Here is a 21,210-nt window from a genome sequence, read left to right as displayed (position 1 = left end):
TAACCATTGTGCTACATTTCTATTTCTAACCATGTGCACATTTCTATTGTCTTGTCAAACTTGAGTTTTGACAAGAAGAAGGGACTAAAGCAGTAAGGGCACAATGTTATGCCATCAGGTCATCTAGTTGTGCATAACAGGCTGCAGGATCTAATGGAAATATTGCTTTCTGAGAGGGATCTGTGTCAGGCAAGTGATGAATCTCAACTTCTCATATCAACCTGTCTGCACAAGCTATCAATAAAAGGGGATGCAAGGCAGCTATTAATCTGAACAGATTTTTTTATTTTATTTTGTTTTTAATTTAGCACATTTCCTACTAGCATCTTAATGAGCAATCTCCTTTCTGATTTCAGGCAGAAAATAATGCTACAATACTGGCTTTGTAATTTTAACTTTGAATTTGTATTATCTCCTATACCATGATTTTGAAAACCTCCTGAAATTAGTTTTCTCTCTCAGATTGTAAATCTGTAATTTTCTCTTGTCAAAGATCCTCCAATTTTGGTGACCAAAGGCCTGGAGGATACCAATACCTATGTTGGTGAACGAGTAGAACTGAGCTGTGAAGTGTCTGAGGATGACGCAAATGTGAAATGGTAAGTCACAATTTGAACAGATACTGTTTTCCTTGAGAGAGGTGGGGGACAGAATATTTTAGTTGTAGGCGAAATTGTGGACAACGTATTCTGTATCAGTAAGCCTGAAATTTCTTAAGAAAATCGCAGAAGAACATTATTCAGAAATGTAATAACAGCAAGAAATATCCTTATACATTCATGGATGAATTTGTTTAACATTTTCTTGTGTCTTGAGCCTTATAAAGTCTTCTCTGGAAGCTTCAGTCTATGAGAATCTTATTCACACAGGATTTTTATTGGGAAAATAATTACTCTTTCTTTCCTATTAGGTTTAAGAATGGCGTAGAACTTACCAATGAACCTAAATCTCGATATCGAATCAAGGTTGAGGGTAAAAAACACACTTTAATCATAGAGGAAGCTGCAAAAAATGACAGTGCAACTTACTCAGTAATGACAACAGGAGGCCAATCAGAAGCTAAGCTTTCTGTTGATTGTAAGTATAATATATCTTACTCTTGAATTTGTTTGTCATAGTTTGCTATCTTACACAAATAATTTACTTGCCTTTCTCCGGGGGTTTAAAGAAAGACTTATCTTCCATACCAATTTCTTAGCTGCAAATATCCAGTTTGCAGTAATAGGCAATGAATTAGTCACACTTGAAAAATTTCTGTCACTCCATTAAGATGGAAAACAAAGCTATTCATGCAAAAATATAATGGGTCAACAAAGTGAAACTTTCAAGGAAAGTACTTGCTTTGCTTGAATCCTTTTTAAGTTTTCACAGGAAATCCAAACCAAGTCTTTTGAGTCAAAACCAGAAAAAAGGAAGTATGTTGGAAAAAATAAACAATTCTACAACTAGGCATACTGTTAACATGCATCAGGACCAGAAGTAAACTCATAGGCACAAAAATATGGCTATGTAGCTCCCTTGGTACTGTTTGTATATCTCTTTAAAACACTTTAGAATTTTATGAATCCTTATAACCTTCTGCCACTTTGGTTTTAGGCAGACTAGAATTTGTTATAAAATATCAATGCTAGCTTTGCAAGTAGATATATGTACACTACTAGATTTGGCCTTGCTGGCATAGATGAGCCAGACAGTGTTTGAGTTCATGGTTGTGGTAAGTTTGTCCTATGCTGTAAGCTTGTCATATATGCATGCACTCTGTTTTGAAATACACATATTTCTTTTGACTCTCTTATACAAAATGACATTCTAAGCACAACCAGCTAATGCTGTTCTACTACCAAGTTGAAAATTATCCACTATGGCTATTGGACTCCATCACCATACCTGTCACAGTGATAGATTCATGCATCTTCTGCTGAGTATTTTCCAACTGTCTTTCTGTGAAATGTAGCCTTTCCCATCACTGTTTCTTGTGTCAGATTATAGTCATGGATATTTACTGCATACACATGGTACTGTGTATTCAGCCTGCACTCTGGTCTACAGCATCAATTATTCCAGAAAGAGGAAGCTCTTGGTCTCAAGTTTTACAAAAGCTAGTAATATCTGTGGGTATTCACAGGATGAATTAAGGTAGTTTAGCAAACAGAAGAACCAGTAGTGTATGAAGTAAGTTTACTGTCCGGGTGGCCTTTGATAACAGCCTGACAAAAGAGGCTCAGAATTAGTTCCTACTTGTAATGAACTACTTTAGTAAATCCCCAGATTATCTTGTGTTCACCTGGGGGAGCTATGAGAGCAGTTAAGTCACAGGAAAGGTAGGCTGTAATCCCTTCAGGTGCATAGGTATGGGGACACAGGTCTTTCACATGTTGAAAGTTTCTTACTGGCCTTTAGGGGATAGAAACACCCTCCTCCAGCACCTAAACACCAGAGGGGAAAGAATTCAAATACGCTTCTACGGGATATATCCATGGGATTACCCTAATCAGGGCATGGGTATTTTGGATCACCCTTTCTAAGGCATCAAACAATGGGGAAATTAAACATTAAAAGATATATACTTAAGTGGCTTACGTGTACATATTGCTCGTATATGGAGTTCAGAGTTTTAGTATTAGAGACATATTTCTGATTTGAAGACTTGTGATTGCTAGTAGCAGCTCAGTGACAGAATCATAAGCTATTATTTGATACTAATATTAATATCTCTATTTCTCTTTTCCATAGTGAGACCATTGAAGATATCACTTGCACTAGAAGACCAGACTGTGAGGCTTGGACAAGAAATCCACCTGAAATGTGAGATATCTGAGAATGTGCAAGGGAAATGGTACAAAAATGGACAACTGGTTGAAGCTAGTGACCGTGTAAAGCTTTATCACAAAGGAAGGTAAGCATGTTGAGTGTTGACTTGACTTTTGATAGAGTGACATTGTAAAGATGTGCCAATATGTGTATTATTTTACTGAAAACTATCTGTTAATCACGTCTGATCTCTGTCCTTCAAACGGACTTACTGTTATGATCTTAAAAGCCATGTCTCCTTACCCTTTTTATCCTGTGTCTTTTGGCTGCGGAGGACAATAATCAAATCCTTGATCCATCTAGTTTCAAGCTGTTCTTTTTTCTTGACAATGCTGTTTCTGTTAGTATGGGATATTAAGCAGTAAGGTCAAAATGATTGTCAGATAGTATTAAAATTATGTAGCTTTAAAAATGTCAGGTTTTCTGATTTTGTTTTTGTTTCAGCTCAGACTCTGTATCTCTGCCAATGCAAAGTATGTGGAGATATCATACTTTGCATTTACAATTTGTCCTTTTGCATTTATTTGCAATAAATGCAAATGCCCTTTGCATTTATCATTTGTCCTTTTTCAATGAAAGTTTTTCAGTTAAAAAAAAAAAGGAAAAAAAAAAGGTTCTATCTTTAGCCACAACCCTTTAAAAGGTCTTATCTTTAGCTGCATCCCATTGACTTCAGCTCAGCAGGCAGTTCACACAGCTGGGAACTGGGCTTGTAAAGATGTTCCTAAACAGGCTACGAAATGTTTGCATTAATTGTGAGTCCCAGTAAGGGACAAGTGCCATCTGTCCAATGACTCCTTGGATTGACTTAAGGTGAAGGTGCTCCCCACAACCAATATAAGCCTATAGGGTGAGGTGAGGGAAAGAGGAGCAGGAAGGGCACAGAGGTGAGTCCTACCTTGAACAAAACTTAGAGCAGAATATAGGAGAGCAAAAATATCACTGTACTCCTGGAAGATGCAGTTAGGCAATAAGAGCAGCATATGCTTTTCTCACAGGTTTCTTTGTTCTGCCGAACAAACAGTAGATTGGCTCCTGTCATGAAGATGGTCTAACAGAAGTTAGACCATTTTCACAGTGGGATCACCAAAAGATTTCTTATTACCAAATTACAATCTCTCTTACCAAATTACAATCTAATGGCGGCAGCACAGAAACCAAGTGTCAAAGAGCTTATACTCCTGTATTTTTCTATTTCTGTGTTCAAACAAAAAATGTTAGAACTGTTTACATTATTTGATGATCATCTCAATAATATATTCTATAATTCATGAAGTATGCACTAAAGTACAGCTAAGCATCCAGCAAATGATTTTCAGTCAGTATTTTTACACTTTTTTACAGATCTCCTAAACCTTTTTTTTTGCAGATTTTTCTTGATAGCCTTCAACAGTACTCAAAAATAATTTACATCGATTTCTTTTTCAATTTTTTTACAGAATCCACAGATTTATTATAGCGAGCGCTGCTGTTGATGATGAGGGTGAATACATGTTTGTACCAGATGCCTATAATATCAATATTCCATGCAAAGTACATGTTGTGGGTAAGTACTTGGCACAATGAGTTATATATAACATTTCTGACATTTGGAAAGTAAAAGCAGTGTGAAATATCCCTGATTACAATCAGCTCATTTCCTCTGACCGGGTGTCTACCTCAAAAAGCAGAGCTGCTATTTTGGCAAAGTGCATGTGAGCTATTCGGAGAGTGCTCTGCCTGTGCTCAGGATCCAGTCATATTTTACAAGCCTGGGGCAGCCCCCAGGGAAGGCTTCTTAATGTTGAATTCCTGAACTTAAACCGCTATTAAGAGTTTGTGTAAAACACCTGTTATAATCCATTTTCAGACTTAGTGTTGTTGTCTTCGAAGAATTGGCTTGTTAACATTTTAAAATATGGTTTAGTTTGGTAAGATAGTAGAGTAGGTGCATATTTACTTATACCCTAAATATGTTAAATGATATCTAGAGAATTAAATGTTTCTGGCCATCATTTATTCAGTCAGCAGAAAAGAAGGCTTGTTAATGAGGCCATTCTTTCAAAAAGAATAAAAATAAAGAATAAAACAAGGCATTGACTCTTCCCCTGACAATACCCCACTGCCTTTTAATTTCAACCAGTGAATTTGAAGTCTAAAGGAAAGCAATATAAATGATGAAAGTTTTAGAAAATATGGTCTGTAATTGAAGTTGAAAGATGTGGGATACTTGTAATAGAAATAAAATTGGCAAGGGTTAAGAAAGAGGGAAGGAAGTATGCTCACAGATAAAATCTTGTAATAAAATAAAGATAAAATCTTATTTTGTAAGAGTATATTCATCAGTTGTTCTCCATACCCATGGAGTACAATAAAAGTAACCATTTCATTTTCAGAAAAAGGATTTAGATTAAGACTGTGACTGTAAAAAAAAGTGATGTCTGGAGTATGCTAATTCCAGATGAAGAAAGCCTACAATGACCAGATGTAGAAAGCCGTAAGTGGAAATTTTTGAGAGCCACTTAAAGGAAACCTGTCAGAAATTATTTTAATATACATAATTCTGCCTCGGGATTATAGAATATTTTTCTTTTATGGTCCTACTATTCCAAATTTTCTATGGTTCTATTATTTATTTTTCATCAATTATTTTCGTTGATTTTTTTCCACAAATTTATTCGGAAAAAAAAAAGTTGACTAAAAATGCCAGGAAAATACAGACTGTAGAGCATGTTTCTCTGTGTCCAAGACTTGTGGTCCTTGAACTCTCAGAGTGGCAGCCCTATGAAAAATTTGTACAATCTCTCATTTTTCAGATCCTCCTAAACTCCACCTTGATGGTCTTGGGGAAGATAACACTGTGACAGTAGTGGCAGGAAGCAAACTACGACTTGAAATCCCTATCACTGGTGAGCCAACTCCAAAAGTCATGTGGAGTAAAGGGGATAAGGTATGTTGTCGTTATACATATTTCTTTAGCTTAATGAGGGGCCTTTTACTTCAAAAAATAATCTTTAGTCTACTGAAGACATGATTTTGATAGCAGGGAATAAGAAGGGGATATGTTTTATCTCAAAAACTATTCTCCCTCAAAAGTGAAGGGTAAAAAAAAGGTGAAAAAAAAGTGAAGGGTAAAAAAAAGTGAAGGGTAAAAAAGTGTTTAGAATCTTATGGATCTCTTTGAGGAAAAACTGAAATTATGAAGGAAAAAAAATCTTTTTTTGTTGTTTGTTTGTTTTTTCTATAAATAAATTGTAAAGGAGATGGACATATGAGATACAGAAGAAATCTAGTGAAAATCTGCCAGACAGCTAATTATTGCGTACATGGTGCCCAGAATGGCTATTAGGTTTTGACAGGAAGACATAGTAAAATTCAGTTTTGGAAAATAAATGATAAATTCTGATGGAGTGTCAAATCTGGAATAAAATGGTAGGTTGCGCAATTGGTGTCTTGCATCTGATGTCTTCATTGAAAACTTTGCATGGACCCATCCCTGACTGTATATATCAAAAAGCCAGACTTTTCACATTTAAATTTTCATTGTGTTATGTGGAAATGGGAACATCATTTTTGCTGGATTTTTCAGACCTATCTGGTCAAATATCTGACTAGTATTTTTCAAATATTAATGGTATTATCAACACCGTGGGCTTGTCCAAATGAGAAATTACTCCATTGATTATTTGAAATCAATGAAGACAAACTACTGACCATTGCAATCCATCTGAGCTTTAAAACTGTATGAATTACATTTCAATCTGACTTTTGGGAAAATCCACTACTCTCTTTTCAAAAATTAACGTCTGATAGTGTTGATATAAGCATGTTCTTGCTCACAGGGTAAGTGAGACTAGTGACCTTTCCTTTGAGATGTAATGGCCAAACTGAGTACCAAACAGTTACAGTATTTTGAAGTTAATTATTTATCCCTTGGTTATTTTGTCATTTTTGTGATATTCTGCTGACTGAAAACCAGAGCTTTAATATGATTTTTCATATGGACACTTTTTGATTAAATGTGAAGCGTCCTGTACTGCACTTGGATTTTGATTTTTGAATATTTTGAATCTCAAATCAGAAGCCATGACTTTTCCCTCAAATTACTTTGATTCCTAGTGGATCACAGACAGTGGAAGAATACGGGCAGAAACATACCCAGACAGCAGCTGTCTGGTCATTGACACAGCTGAGAGAGAAGATTCAGGTCCTTTCAGAATAACATTGAAGAATGAGGCTGGAGAGGACACAGCTCTAATCAACATTAAAGTGGTTGGTAAGTCATGTGGAACAGTGCACACGAGTGATGTCTTTTATCATGGCCCTTTTCAATAAATGATCCCTGAAATGATCCTGCTTTTCTGCACCACAACTATAGCCAGATTTTTCTTCCTGTATCTGAAGGGTCTCTCCTGTAGATGCTGTCCTCACTAGCTACCAAACTGTTGAAGATTCTCAGAAATCTTTCATTTTCCTGTTTTTGCTCATTTTCAGATATGGAAATGAGGTGCAAGGATACTAAGGCACAGAGTTAATGAAGGACACATGAGCTCAGCCTGGGATTTAAGTAGGAGTTAATTACTGCTCCTGCTGCCACCTCACTTTACTGGGGTCAAGCTTCTGCAGTTGTCTCAGGCTGCTTTTAACATTCTTCATTCTCCTGGTAACTGTGGTCCTTGGCACATGCCCTCAAGTGCACCTAAGGTGTCTTGTCTGTACTGAAGAACTTGGCATTTATTCCTTCCTAACCACCTGCCATGAAGGATCTACAAAGACCTCGTTTCTCTTTCTCTCTCCATATTAGAAACTCTTAAATCATGTCTGCCAAATCAGGATCCATACAAAATAATGCAACAACTGCTTACTTAAAAAATAAAGTCAATGGCTTCTGCTGATGTTATCACTGTGCTCTTGCCTGTTGGTCAGAGGATTTATTCAAGATGGGCAAATTTAGTTTCAATTTGTTTCTCTGCCCTAAAGTTTACAAAGCTGTATCTCCCATAGAAGTGCCTTAAATATCAGGCCTGAGGGCTCTGCACTGCTTCTACTGAATCCAGGAACTGTGCAAAGAAAAGTTTGTTTTTGTTTTTTACAACAGATGTGCCTGATCCTCCTCAGGCACCAAATGTGACTGAGGTTGGTGAAGACTGGTGTGTTATGACCTGGGAACCTCCAGCAAATGATGGTGGATCACCTATCTTAGGTACATACTTTTCTTTTTGGCTGGTGATGCTCTAATAGAGACAAAAGAAACTCACTGCAATTATTGGACATCATAGTATCAGAGCTCAGCTCAGGCCTTGGAGAATGGCCCTCTGAGTAGTTCACTGCAAGAATGTTATATTCAGTCTTCAATTTTATCACATATCTGGTTTTTTAATGCTTTGAGATTTTTCATTTTGTATGTTGCCAAATTATCAATCCCCCTACTTAAAAAGACAAGCTCTTATAATACCAAAACTTGATAAATTAGTCTGTTTGAATGTTAGCAGGGATTTCAGAAATAATTTACTCAGTAAATTGAAATATCTTCTAATATGATGAACCAAGAAGAAAGTCAAAGAGCAGCAGAATCAGGCCCTTTGCACTCTAAACTAAATACAGCAGTGTTGTAAGTAGAGTTTGGAAAAACTTTGTATGTGGCCATGAAGGCCAAATGGGTGACTATCAGATAATCTGCAAAGAGAAAAATTAAACAATAATCCCCAAACCACTCTGAAGCTAGAAGAGGATATTGAGCTGTATCCAGAAAAGGAGATATTGACCAGTCAAAAATGGCCTCTCTAATACTATTTTGTTTGGTCAATAGGTTATTTCATTGAAAGGAAAAAGAAACAAAGCTCCAGGTGGATGAGGCTGAATTTTGAACTGTGTAAAGAAACAACTTTTGAGCCAAAGAAGATGATTGAAGGTGTTGCTTATGAGGTCCGTGTATTTGCTGTTAATGCAATAGGCATTTCCAAACCAAGTATGCCTTCAAAGTCCTTTGTTCCTTTAGGTAAGTAAACAAGAATAGAAAAATGGCTATGCATTAGACAATAATCTTTGATACATTATTGAAGTCATTTAAGTATACAACGGCAGTTCTTTCTATGCTTGTGTTGCTCATGAGATGTCTTTACCAGATGCTACATAAATTTTATGTCTATCCCTGAAGGATTTATAGTTTTTCATAAACAAGAAACAAATAGGTATAGGCATAAAATGCTGCACTATGATAAAGCAGTGACATGCTATGGGTGAGCCCAATATACTACAGTCAATGCTTTTTAAGGATAATAATAGTTATAAATTCATAGTTTCATGTCTCTGTGTATTGAGTCAATAAAATCAAACTACTGGCAATTTAGAGAATTGATAATGATGGAGTATACTCTTGGTTGTTCTGTTTCTCCTGCTCTAAGTTCAATCAGACAATGACTTTTGGTCAAAAATACCCAGAAAAGTGACCGGAAGTCTGAAGATCACTACATATTTTATTCACAAAGAGTCTATAGATTTCCGTTTTTAAAGAACAGGTATGTAATCTATCTATGGAAATAAAAAATCAGTGAATTTGCTAAATATCTTATAATGAATCATATTCTAAGATAGAGTTGAATAGTCTCTAATGTGAATTAATCTATGCATCACTGATCCCCATTAACTGAAGTATGGTGTTGTGTGTTTTTTTTTTTCCAGAAAGGAATCAAATATTTTTGATATCCTTTTGCAGGTTAGATTAGGTTAGGTTATATTTTACCTTTTAGTAAAGGTAAGGTTATGCTCACATGCACTTAGGTTAGGTTATATTTTACACCATTTTACATGTCCTATTATTATTTTTACTTTATATTAATGTAACAGAGGGCCTTGTCACTCGTTTAACCAGTGACTAATTTGGTGGCCTTCTAATATAAAGAAACTGTTTTTCAAACTATTGCGACAATCACAAGTCCTTATAAAAGAAATTGCCTTGTTCTGTAGGGTAGCAAAGGTCTCCACCTCGCTCAACAGCTCCCCATGATGCACAGAAGCAAGAAGGTGGCAGCTGTTATTGCTACAGCATGCTGTTGTGTAATATGCTACTCAAAATGTCTCTACAATACCCTTCACTGCTCTTTGGGTTAGGGTGCCAGCAAATACAGAATGAGGTATCTGTTTCTCCTTGTTTGTCTCCTAATTGGGAGAGAAGTGCTAGGATGATTGGAAATGCCTGGTAGGCAGGATTTAGCCTGTTGCCTGACAGCTTGATGATGCTAAATTTGAGGAAAACACCAAAAATGTGAACTTTTATAGTAATATATTTTTCTGCCTTCTCTTCACTGCTAACTTGTTTCAGCTGTTACCAGTCCACCAACTCTCCTGGCAGTGGATGGAGTAACTGATACCTCAGTTACGATGAAATGGAGGCCACCAGACCACATTGGAGCAGCAGGTTTAGATGGCTATGTTGTAGAGTACTGCTTTGAAGGAAGTAAGTGACAATGACTGTGGTATGTTACTCATAGTGAAAATAGGTGAGACCTCCATTGTTTTCTCTACAAGTGTCTACTGCTCTCACTTCAAGGCAGAGATTAATCAGTCAGAAACCTCCAGCAGTAGGGTTGTGTTTAGGTTTCTCTTTAGGTTGTATTCCAGATCCCATCTGCTGTTGTAGTTCAACCCATTTTACATCTGATATGAACTCCAAATCAAAAACTATATAACCTGTTGCAGTGTAGCAGGTACCATGGTAATCCCTTTTGTCTTCCAGAAGAATGAAAAGTGGAAGCAACAAAGTGAGTGGATGGGTGGATGGATGGGTGAATGGATGGATGGGAAATAATAAATGAGTATAAGCATGACCCAAAGAATGTGCAGGTCAGCCAGGATTTAGGGACAGGAGTTCCTCAGTGTGGTAATCCCTATCTTGACATATTACTTCAAGTGCCAGTTTACAATACTGAGGATGGACAGCCTTCCCAACAGCTGGCTGTATAAGTTATCTAGGCAGGCAAAGTTCATGTGTGGATGTTAAATTTCCCCAACATTTCAGGCTAGTTATATACAAGATCTTTAACTATGTCCATCTAAGTCTTAAAGCTACACAGAACTGAAGGAGAATGATAAAGATGTAAGAAACAAAATAAATTTATAAGACTGAAATAGCAAGGAATAGGCAAACATAACCGATGTTTTACAACCAGAGGCTTTGGTGACCAAGCAGCAGCAGTTTAGTATTTTTCAATAGATTTTATTCTGAGTTGTCATCAGATGAAGTCTGTTTTCAAAAAGTAAAGTCCACCAACTCATGAGCGAGTACCAAATAGGCAGGACTGTGTAAGCAAATGGCAGACAATGGGACTTCAGCAATGTTGTATGATTTGATGAATGGGACTCTGTTATGTTCAGTTCTGCTAGCTGCTACTCTTCACTGTGTTGCAAATCAAGAGACAAGCTGGACGTGTTTTTTCATAACAACATCTATTTCAATGAAAGCATTTCATGAATACAATCCACAGCCTGGAGACGAGAGGTAGTGGAGAGAACTTGTCATTCACAATGTCACGTGTTTCAGATTCAGTCAATCCAGGAAAACAATAGTTCACAAAAGTGGTCAGATACCACAGGAGCAGAGTGCCCTCAGCTCTCACTCAGGCGAGTGGGAAGGGAGTGAAGAACCACTGTCTTTTCTCAGGACCACTCAGCATCTTGTAGTATTGAGATGAATATCTGTAAGGAACAGGAACAGACTACAAGAAGCTCAGAGGTTTGGAGAAGATTACCTGAAGGCAGACACAGCTGGAATGGTAGGAAGGGTTTTTCTTGTGTATTGGGAGGGAGCTGCGGGAACAGCTCAGAAAGAGTAAGCATGCAATCTAAGATCAAGATGCAGCAGTCCTATAACGTTTCCTTTGCACAAGCAAGATGTGTACAGCTATAAAGGGAACTGGCCTTTGGTATATGTTATATATTAGGCTTCATTTAACATTTGTAGGATGGTGGAGGAGAATTAAAAGTGTTTGTAATATGTTACAGTCATATGACCCTTGTCATTGCAATACATTAATTGGCAAATAAGGCGAAAAGAGAGGATAAGATATATATACATGCTAATGCAAATTAGGGTGTTTAGAGGAATCTTCAAAATTTACCTTTTAAGGACTGTTAGAAGATCACTGTATACCTGACGAATGGGACAAATTCTTTACATTTTATTTTTCAAATAGGTTTAAAATATATGAAATGCAACAAAATGGCAGTCAAGACTGTCATTTCACTGTTACCTACCTCAGTTAAAATACAATGGGTACAATGTATTTTACATAGATTTTTGAGTGTTTGTGTATATCTATATATGCCTCCTATATATTCTTATATATCTATATATACACAATTGACATTTATGTATATATGTTATGAAAATGGCTAGGAAGAAGCAAGCTTAGTAGAAAATAACAGTAAGAAAAGTTGTATTATTGAAATATACATCCTTTTCTCTATGTTCAGTTCTTTTTTCCTTCTTGCAATATCTCAGTGCCTCCTTTTCTCAGTCCTTTCAGTGCCTTTCTGCTTTGGACTAATATCTTCTATACTGTTCAATAACTTTTTAATTTCAAGATACTCTTTACAACTGTCTATATTCATTCTGCTGTATTTTTCTTTTAGTTCTTTGTTTGTAAACTCATTTGTCTTTGACTTCTTCATTCCTTCCTTCACTGATGTAGCTTTAAAGAAGGCTTTTTGGAGTTTTCCTTATCATAGCAATCAGTAGGAGAAATCACAAGCTGAAAATAGGAAGACAATATGTACATGTAATCATAATTTAGAAGATACATGTACCATAAGCATCAGTTTGGCTTCATGAAAATTGGTATTTCCATTTAGTCTGAATCTCATAAATTAATCAACATGGTGGACTCTTGGACTTCATTAACTGTGGTAACATGTTTGGCAGCTCTCTGTGTATTACTGAACTGGAGTCTCATCATGAGTATCTAGCATTGCATAGGGATGAATAACATGATAGGTTATAATAATAAATATGATAATAAAGAACTTCGCTTTCCAGGACTGGTTTACAACATCCAGCTTGAACCTCTTATTTTGGCAATGTGGAGTAGACCACATCTTTTTAATGTTGGAGAAGTCAGTTCTCAGTAACATACACTGTTGAGTGGTTCTTCTGTGATATTTCGAAGATAGCATAATTCTCCCTTGGACACTATGTTTATCTGCATTTAAAGGGCTATTGTACCTGTAAATCATCTGTTTTCATAGCTATTAAATAGGCATTTCAGAGAGTCTCTGTTGGCTGAGATATTTGCCAGTGTACCCATCCAGGAGCATGTACAGACACTAAAATAGTATTTTTACTGTCCTGAAAATGGCCAAGTCCAGACTTCCAGGAAATCCAGGGCAGTGATAGCTTTGACCAGGAAATAAAGCCTTAGTGATTACATATTTGTCATTATTCATGACTTTGGCCTTGTTTAGTTTTCTTTCTATGTCTCCTTTAGTTAAGTGTGTTCTTTCTCTGTCTTCCCAATCTTTTTTTAATCCCAAGACTTCTTTTTTCTGTCTCTCTCTCAAAATTATCCTCTGAATTTCTTCTCTCTTCTATGACGTTTTCTTCTCCACCTACACTTTCTCCCATCATCATTTTGTTTCATTTCTCTCTCCCAAGTGTTCCTTTCATCTCTATTTTATCATCTGTCCAGGGCTGTGATCAGGCCCAAAGGAAAAACAACTTCATCTCCTTCTCTTTCTTTATCCTTTACTTTTCCTGTGAGCATCCTGCATAACTGTTCTTGATCTAGATGCCCCCTTCCTACCTCCTTTCTACTTGCAGACTCCCTAAGTACAGGTTCTCTAAATCTTTAAAGTCCAGCATCTATCTTTGCATACTTACTAACAGGAATTGCTAACCACTGACAAAATGCTCCATCTGTGTGAAAGTGGGTGTCTCTGATTAATTTTAAAGATGGATTCTCACAAGGTATATCGACAGATCTGTCTGAGGAATTGGTGGAGCCACCTTTTAACCTGGAAGGTACAGTACCAACAAAGGATTTAAAACTTCTTTAATAAAAGAAAATTCTCATTATAAAATTAAAGAATTTTCTGAGAGTACATGTACTCTTAGAATTTGCTGCAGAACATGTATAAAGGGGAGGGGGAGGTGTTCAGGAAACAGTCAATGATTGCAATCCTCTTCTGCTAGAACCTGAAAGAAGCAGCTTGAAGGAGAACTTAATTCCTAAAAGTAAGACATACACTTATGAAAATGTTCCGCAGTGTTGTGTGCTAAGTCTGCTGGGCACTTTATCTTATAATAGTTTGCTTGTCTTTTATGGCAGTATTATAGTACTATCTTTATAAGATGTGGAAGGTATTGAAAATGACTTGCTACTGCGTAAATCCGACTCCAAAGGTCAAGGTATTAGCAGTGCAGCAACCTATGTTTGTAGGACAGGGTGGAAAAGAATCATTTGTATTGAAACTGTTCTGAGAGACTGTACTGTTGTGTAATCTTATGGAGTGATTGTGTGACCGCTTAGGGTTAGGATAAAAATCTAAGAATGTTGTCATTATGTCATATGTCATTTATATCAATATGTCATTATTCATTATGTGAATAACTTTCATACAGACTTCTTATAAAGGCACCAGGAGAGATGGCATATCATTGCAATTTGTAAATATTCTGTGCTTCTCTGATCCCTGCACTCTCAGTAGTATTTTCAAGAGTACTCAGTACTGGTTTAATTGTGATATTGAAACAAACTGAAAAGTCCATTTCTCTCCAAGAAAGCTGTTAAATCAATGCTGAGTGCTTTTGGAAATATATTCTATGCCCCCCTTGTTTTCTATCAGTTAAATTTAAATACAAATCAGTTTTCTCTCTGGTACAATTAAATGATAGACACATTCTGAAAACATTTATTTCTTTAAATGAAAATACATAACTGGCAGAAATACATTAAAGTTTGAAACTTTTTCTATATAAGATTGAAGTGGATCAGTATTACATTTTAGCTTAATTGGAAGAAAAAAAGATGGATTCATCTGTATATAATGAATCAATTATCTTTCTATGATTTTCCTCATCGGTACACTGGATATATTTATAATTCCCTGTTCTTTTGGTTCGTCCTCCCCTCCTCTTTTCCCTAAACTAGCTGATGAATGGATTGTGGCTAACCCAGAACTGACAGACAAAACAAGGTTTACAATCAATGGTCTTCCGACTGGCTCAAAAATCCTCGTGAGAGTAAAAGCTGTGAATGCTGCAGGTGAAAGTGAGCCTAGGTACCACCCACAGCCTATCTTAGTCAAGGAAGTTGTAGGTAAGATCCTCCTGCCTATTCCCACTCACAGATATACTCTGCTTCCGTACTTAGTTCTGTTTTCTAAGGCTAATACTTGTAGCTGGAAGCTGATGATGTGGCCTTACAAAGCCATTTTGTGGTGGCTAGAAATCATGCAACTGTCTTTAAAAATATTTGTAATTCTTTTTATTTCTTTCTTTCATTTCTGAGCCTTTATGGTTCAGGCTTTCAAGGCTTTTTCTACAGAGTTTGTATTTGATATTCCTTTTTTAAGTAGTACTGAGTATCCCACCTACTCCTACCACCACAGAATTTGGTGTTACAGCGGTGTACTGAATGTAATGTTGTGGAAAAAAGATTTTTAAGATACCACACTTAGTGGTCACTTTTGGGAATTGTAGACCACACGGTTCTGTTTATAGTGATGCTTACCAGTACTGCATCAGTTAGAAAAGAGGATAAATGTCAAACATAAGCTTTTGTTCTTTTTTTTCAGAACCTCCGAAGATTCGCCTACCAAGACACTTAAAACAGACCTATACTCGAAGAGTTGGAGAAACTGTGAATCTTGTGATTCCCTTCCAGGTAAGAACTTTCACTGATAGGAAATTACTCAAGACTCATTTTTCTTATGTTGCTGCTTTTTAACTTCTTGCCATGCATTTTTGGTAGGCCAGTGAGTAGATATAAGCAGATGTGGACACGCACAGATCTACACAGGTGCTTGTTTCGATGTCTCAAAGAAGTGATGTTAAGCCAATTACTGAATTGGGTAACTAGCTTAGACAGACTAATTCATCATCTGTCATCCACAGAACACTTATAAATCCTCTTAGTAGACATTGCATGTGAGATAATCACTAGCACAATGCAAAATGACTACATTGGCAGTAATTAGATATGGTATCATGAGTGTGACTGTAGCATTTGATCACTGTGTGTTCTTGAGAGGGAGGTGAAGAGTGGGCAGAATTTCATTGTCTCTGATAGAAACTGCAATTTTTAAGTCATTGAGATCACACCAATAATATGTCCATTTGCAAGGATATAGCACCTCTCCCAACAGTTAGTGCCTCTCTATCCACAGAGTCCTTATTCTTCTGAATAAAAGAATTGCAGTTGAATGTCTTCTCTTCACACAGATACTGGCTTCTACCAGGCTGTCAAAAGCCTAGTAAAATCTTGATCAGCAATACAGTACAAGATACACTGCTCCAGAGAAGTTAAAGGAATATTGTATGGTTATTCTATTCACTAAGACAAGGCATTCAAAAAGGGGTAAGAGTACCCTTTTGGACAGCATTTATAAATTGTTTGCCTCTGGAAGACAAATCCAGTGGCAAAGCAGGTGGAATTTACTTCTATTTAAGTACATAAACTGGGTGCTACCATGCCAAAAATGTACACAAATCCCCCCCAAAAATCTCAAGCTGGTCTACCTAACAACTATTCCAACTGCTTTTGCAGGGGAAGAAGAGAGTTCAGGATCCCTGGAGCATTAGTCCACTACTTAGGTGCCCTCCTCTTTCACCAGCAGTATAGAGAATGGGAGATATAGAGTACAGAGAGTATAGAGAATGTCGCTTCCAGAAGGCAACATATTGTGTTGTGCATTTTCTGACTTGTTTTGAAAAGAAACAGGTTAAAAGTAATTGTCCAGTTTAGCCAGAATATGCGAATATTTTTGGTCTCCTGGGGAGGGGGGAGGATGCATTTTAGGTAAATTAATGAGATTGCATCTTAAATGCTCTATTATTTAAAAACGAATTTTCTCTGCTCCTTTCAGGACAGTTTTGATTTCCCCTTTAGGACTTACACTCTTTTCTTTCCCAAAAGCATACATAAATTGTTTCCTGGCTTCTTATAGGGAAGACCAAGGGCAAAAGTATCATGGCAGAAAAATGGTTCTCCAATAGACAAGAACCAAATCAACATCCGCAACACTGAAAATGACACGATCATCTTCATCCGAAAGGCAGAAAGGAGCCACTCTGGAGAATATGACATGAAAGTGGAAGTAGAGAACTTGGAGGACAAAGCTACAATAGATATTCAAATTGTTGGTATGTTTTCAGAAACAGAAATGCATGCATGCCAGAAAAGCGGACTCTAGCCATTCCAAGGCTGTAGGAAAACAATTTTCTACATCCAATTACTTGTCTACAGATTTGCAGTCTCTAAGTAAAACTCCCTACACAATGGCAGGTGCTCGTTTGCTCGTTCGAACATGACAGTCTCTTTTTTTTTTTTTTCACTGTTTTGCTTTTCATGTTCTTGTTTATCCAGGATGCAAGCCTTTACCTGTTGAGTGGTAGCCATAAATGGAAATGGTAGTAAATTCATAGTAAGTTTGTAGTAAGTGTAACGTGAAAGAAATCCTAAATGTTGAAACTATATGTAGGTAGGAGAGACAGACAAGAGAACACATTTAATTTTTACCAACCTATTTCTTTACATAATAGGCAAATCTGGTAGCAAAGCCTTTATGATGATTGTCTGACACTACCCATTTTAAGAACACTTTTTCAACTGCTAATCACTTTTTCAAAATATCATGTCCTTCTGCAACTAAAGAGCGTATGCGCATTATAAACCATACTCACAAAGTGGTCCAGTTAGGTTTTTCGTGATTCTGACATGGGTTAACTGTTGAAAGTTTCATTTTGCAGCCTCATCATTCTTTGGACATTGGGTTTAGCATATGCACGTGTAAGAAAGAGAGATAGAAAATAAAGTGGAAGGTGTGTGTAGGAAAGAGAGAGCAACAAAGTGGAAGGTGTGTAGGAAGCAGAGAGAGAAAACAAATATAATGGAAAATGTCATCTCCCATATTTTCATTACAGATCGCCCCGGCCCACCAGAAATTGTAACTATTGAAGATGTCTGGGGAGAGAATGTAAATTTATCATGGAAGCCACCAAAGGATGATGGCAATGCTGCCATTACTGGGTACACTATTCAAAAAGCAGATAAGAAGAGTATGGTAAGTAATAAGATGCTTAAAAGGCTGATGTACTTATGAAACTCTTCTTTTTAAAAATAAAAAGCCTTACAAGTTTAATGTAGGGGGACAAATCATTGGTTGATGTTCAGAAAATCTTCAAGAAATATCTAAAAGTTCTAAGAATCTCATCTCTAAAACCTAGAAATGGAGATGTTTTCAGATGATGTAAAAGAGGTGTACTAAACAGGAAAGGTCAGGTGGATTAGAGAGAAGTAATTCTATTTTTTTTCCCCCCTTTGTCTCAGTACAAGAATAAAACCTAGAATCATTAATTCTGAAGGCAGCAGGTTGCTAGTAGAATCAAAATGTAGGGCTACTGATTTCAAACCTGTAATGGCATATTGTATTAGTCACTACAACTCCTTACGACCCGTGGCAAAATGGTACAGTGTCATTTGTAAACTGCTTTGAGATTTAGAGATAAAAAGAGCAATATTTTAATTTTTTATTATTTTATTATTTTTAATTTTTATTATTTTATTTATTATTTATTTTAATTTTTATTATTTTCATTAAACTAACATGAATTTTATGCTTCCTTAAAAGAAGGTATTTGGATTCTTACATTTAACACCTATTGCAAATTTAAACACAGGAAATTTAGGATGATATTTTGGGCATTGTCTAACGGAACACTTTTGCACACACCCCAGAAATTCATTATGTTGATCTGCTTCATGGTCTGATCAATGAATTCCTCATGTTTCTCTGTTTCCCTTCCCATTCTTCTTTTTTTTTTTTCTTTCTCTTCAAATTGTATGATGAGGTAATCTCTGTACAGTGACTAGAAAAATGATGCCCCCTGTCCTTAAGTTACTGTGTTAAGGAGAAAACAACAACAGCAGTGTCTAGGGGCCAGTGCGTCATGGGTCATTCTGGTCATAGTTCCCCCATATTCTCCGGTGCTGAAATTTGCATTTCTGCCACAGCTGGCCTTCTACAGAAAACCATTTTCTCAAAAGACAGCTCCTTAGCCATAGGTCCTCAGAGGAGTACAGAAAACACCTCAAGTTACATGGGATGATGTTCCATCGATTTCTGAGAAATCTGAAGTAAATGAAGGCAACCAAATATCAACACAAACTGGCACAGGAAACTTGGCACAAGTGGATTTTCAGAAAAGCAGGAAAACTCTGCAGGGTAGAGTAAGGAAAAGCAAAAGCATTGTTGTGGTCATACTGCATTTTATGTTAAATGTATTTTTGGCATTAACCTCTTTTATATCAGTTGCTACGTAGGTATTGTGTACTAGGATAGATTAGGATAGACGTCCTGCTACTGCTGCAAGACCAAAGCGCTAAAATTTATCTCTCCATATGAGCCTTTAGATATGTCTTTTGCTCCAGAGGAACCTAGATGAAATTATATTTCTCATGAATGCTCAGCTTGTGGAAAAGTGGGTAGATTAGTGTGCTGTCCTCATGTGAGCACAAGTTGCTGTGGAGGGCTATTCCCCGTCTGCAGGTTTTTTTTGTCCACTGCAGTATTTTCTCTGTCAGCAGCGTGGAAGAGGAATGAAGGACCTTGCCACTGCTTGCACAGGACAACATTTGTAACATTAGATTTCCTAAAATGAACCCTTCCAGCTAACAGAACATAACCATTCAGCAGGATTCACTGTCCGTTTGGCCTTCACTGCACAGTGTTTAACTCTGATATTCTCATTACCACTCACATCAGGTGGAATAGTTAATTACTGTCGGCTTCACTAACTTAGTATTCATTGACATTCCTTTAAAAGAAAATCTTACTCCCACCAGCTTGATGGTCCTTCCAAACAGTGTCTGGGTTAGAAGCGTAGTGTGCTGCAGGGAAGCTTAGCCTCTGTGTTTGTGTGTTTCAGGAATGGTTCACGGTAATTGAGCACTACCACCGCACCAGCGCCACCATTAATGAGCTCGTCATAGGAAACGAGTACTACTTCCGGATCTTCGCTGAAAACATGTGTGGCCTTAGCGAGGATGCAACAATGACCAAAGAGAGTGCTCTGATTGCAAAAGATGGTTAGATAATTAGCCTTTCCTTATCAAAAGGGTTGGGGTGTGTTCAGAGTCTGGAAAGATACTAGAGGTAAAGGCCGTAGATCAGGTACAAGCAACAGCTAGTACATTTCATATTAGGACTTTTTTGTTTGTCTGTAAAGTTAATAGTTTTTTGTTTTTGTTTTAATCAAGATATTTCTTCCATACTCTGTCACTTTCTGTGATCTTGGACATCATACTCATGTCACCACTGGCAGACTTCAGTCACTGAGCTGGAAGAGGAGCAAAGCTCTGTTAGCAGCAGTGGGCCACTGCCTCCCAGTGGAGACTCAGCTCCAACTGTGCAAATGCTCCAGTCCATTTCAGGGGGCAGGATCCAACAGTTAAGCTTAACTGCCTGCTTCACATCTCTTGCAGGTGGAGCTGGAAAAACTGAATCTCTGCTGTCAGAAGTCCTGACATTTCAGCAGTTGTCAGCTTGGAATGGCAATTTAAATGTTAAATAAATAAATATATCATCTAACTGCCCTTTTATGGAAGGGAAATTCCACAAATGGGTGGTTTAGCAGAAGAAAATCAAATCAGATCAGCTCTGTTTTTCTGAAACAAGTACATGACTGCCATGATGCAGAGGACAGACAACCCATACCACCCACACAGACAGGTTGAAGGATGGGAGATCAGGGGTACTAGAATCCACTTCTATTAGGAAAAACAAACAAACAAAACAACCACTGCTTTTCTATTAGAAACTGGATCACAAACAAAATCAGGGCTATAGGAATTGCTTTTCATCTCTGCCTACTTGCTCCTGTCATGAGAGTAAGTATCAGGCTTAAGCTGCATTGAAGCCAGTAAGAAACCTTTCATGTTGAAAAAAAGATGTTTATTGTTGGCTGTGCACAGGAATAGATGTCAATCTGTTCAGCTGGTTTAAATGCCAGCTTAGTTTATGGGCGAAGGTTATTTACTGATGTTAATCTGCATTACAGAGCAGGGATAAAGTGTCAGTGGGAAACTGGGTTTTACTTCCAGGCTTTTCTTGCATAGAAACAGCATCCATGAGGGCATCTGTATTGTTAGTGGACTGCACGAAGCAGATGGATTTTCAGATATGGAGCCAGTCAGATCAGAGCAAACT

The 21,210-nt window shown here is 37.1% G+C and overlaps 1 protein-coding gene across 4 annotated transcripts in view; it reads left to right on the top strand.

Moving 5' to 3' along the window:
* Positions 1–21,210, top strand: part of MYBPC1 (myosin binding protein C1) — an 80,972-nt gene that overhangs the window by 48,914 nt on the left and 10,848 nt on the right. For 3 of the 4 annotated variants that reach the window (XM_040544943.1, XM_040544944.1, XM_040544941.1), the window contains 15 exons: positions 494–599; positions 911–1,077; positions 2,734–2,896; positions 4,251–4,357; positions 5,607–5,740; positions 6,910–7,066; positions 7,889–7,993; positions 8,600–8,788; positions 10,112–10,246; positions 13,736–13,804; positions 14,934–15,101; positions 15,580–15,668; positions 16,951–17,146; positions 17,927–18,066; positions 19,931–20,090. In XM_040544943.1, coding sequence (XP_040400877.1) covers positions 494–599; positions 911–1,077; positions 2,734–2,896; positions 4,251–4,357; positions 5,607–5,740; positions 6,910–7,066; positions 7,889–7,993; positions 8,600–8,788; positions 10,112–10,246; positions 13,736–13,804; positions 14,934–15,101; positions 15,580–15,668; positions 16,951–17,146; positions 17,927–18,066; positions 19,931–20,090 — 2,085 coding nt within the window. The remainder of the gene's footprint in view (positions 1–493; positions 600–910; positions 1,078–2,733; positions 2,897–4,250; positions 4,358–5,606; positions 5,741–6,909; positions 7,067–7,888; positions 7,994–8,599; positions 8,789–10,111; positions 10,247–13,735; positions 13,805–14,933; positions 15,102–15,579; positions 15,669–16,950; positions 17,147–17,926; positions 18,067–19,930; positions 20,091–21,210) is intronic. The other variant, XM_040544942.1, reaches the window with a different exon arrangement.

The sequence above is a fragment of the Cygnus olor genome, chromosome 1 (assembly GCF_009769625.2).
Source record: "Cygnus olor isolate bCygOlo1 chromosome 1, bCygOlo1.pri.v2, whole genome shotgun sequence".
In the NCBI taxonomy this organism is placed as follows: domain Eukaryota; kingdom Metazoa; phylum Chordata; class Aves; order Anseriformes; family Anatidae; genus Cygnus; species Cygnus olor.
This window is presented reverse-complemented; position numbering and strand designations above follow the sequence as displayed.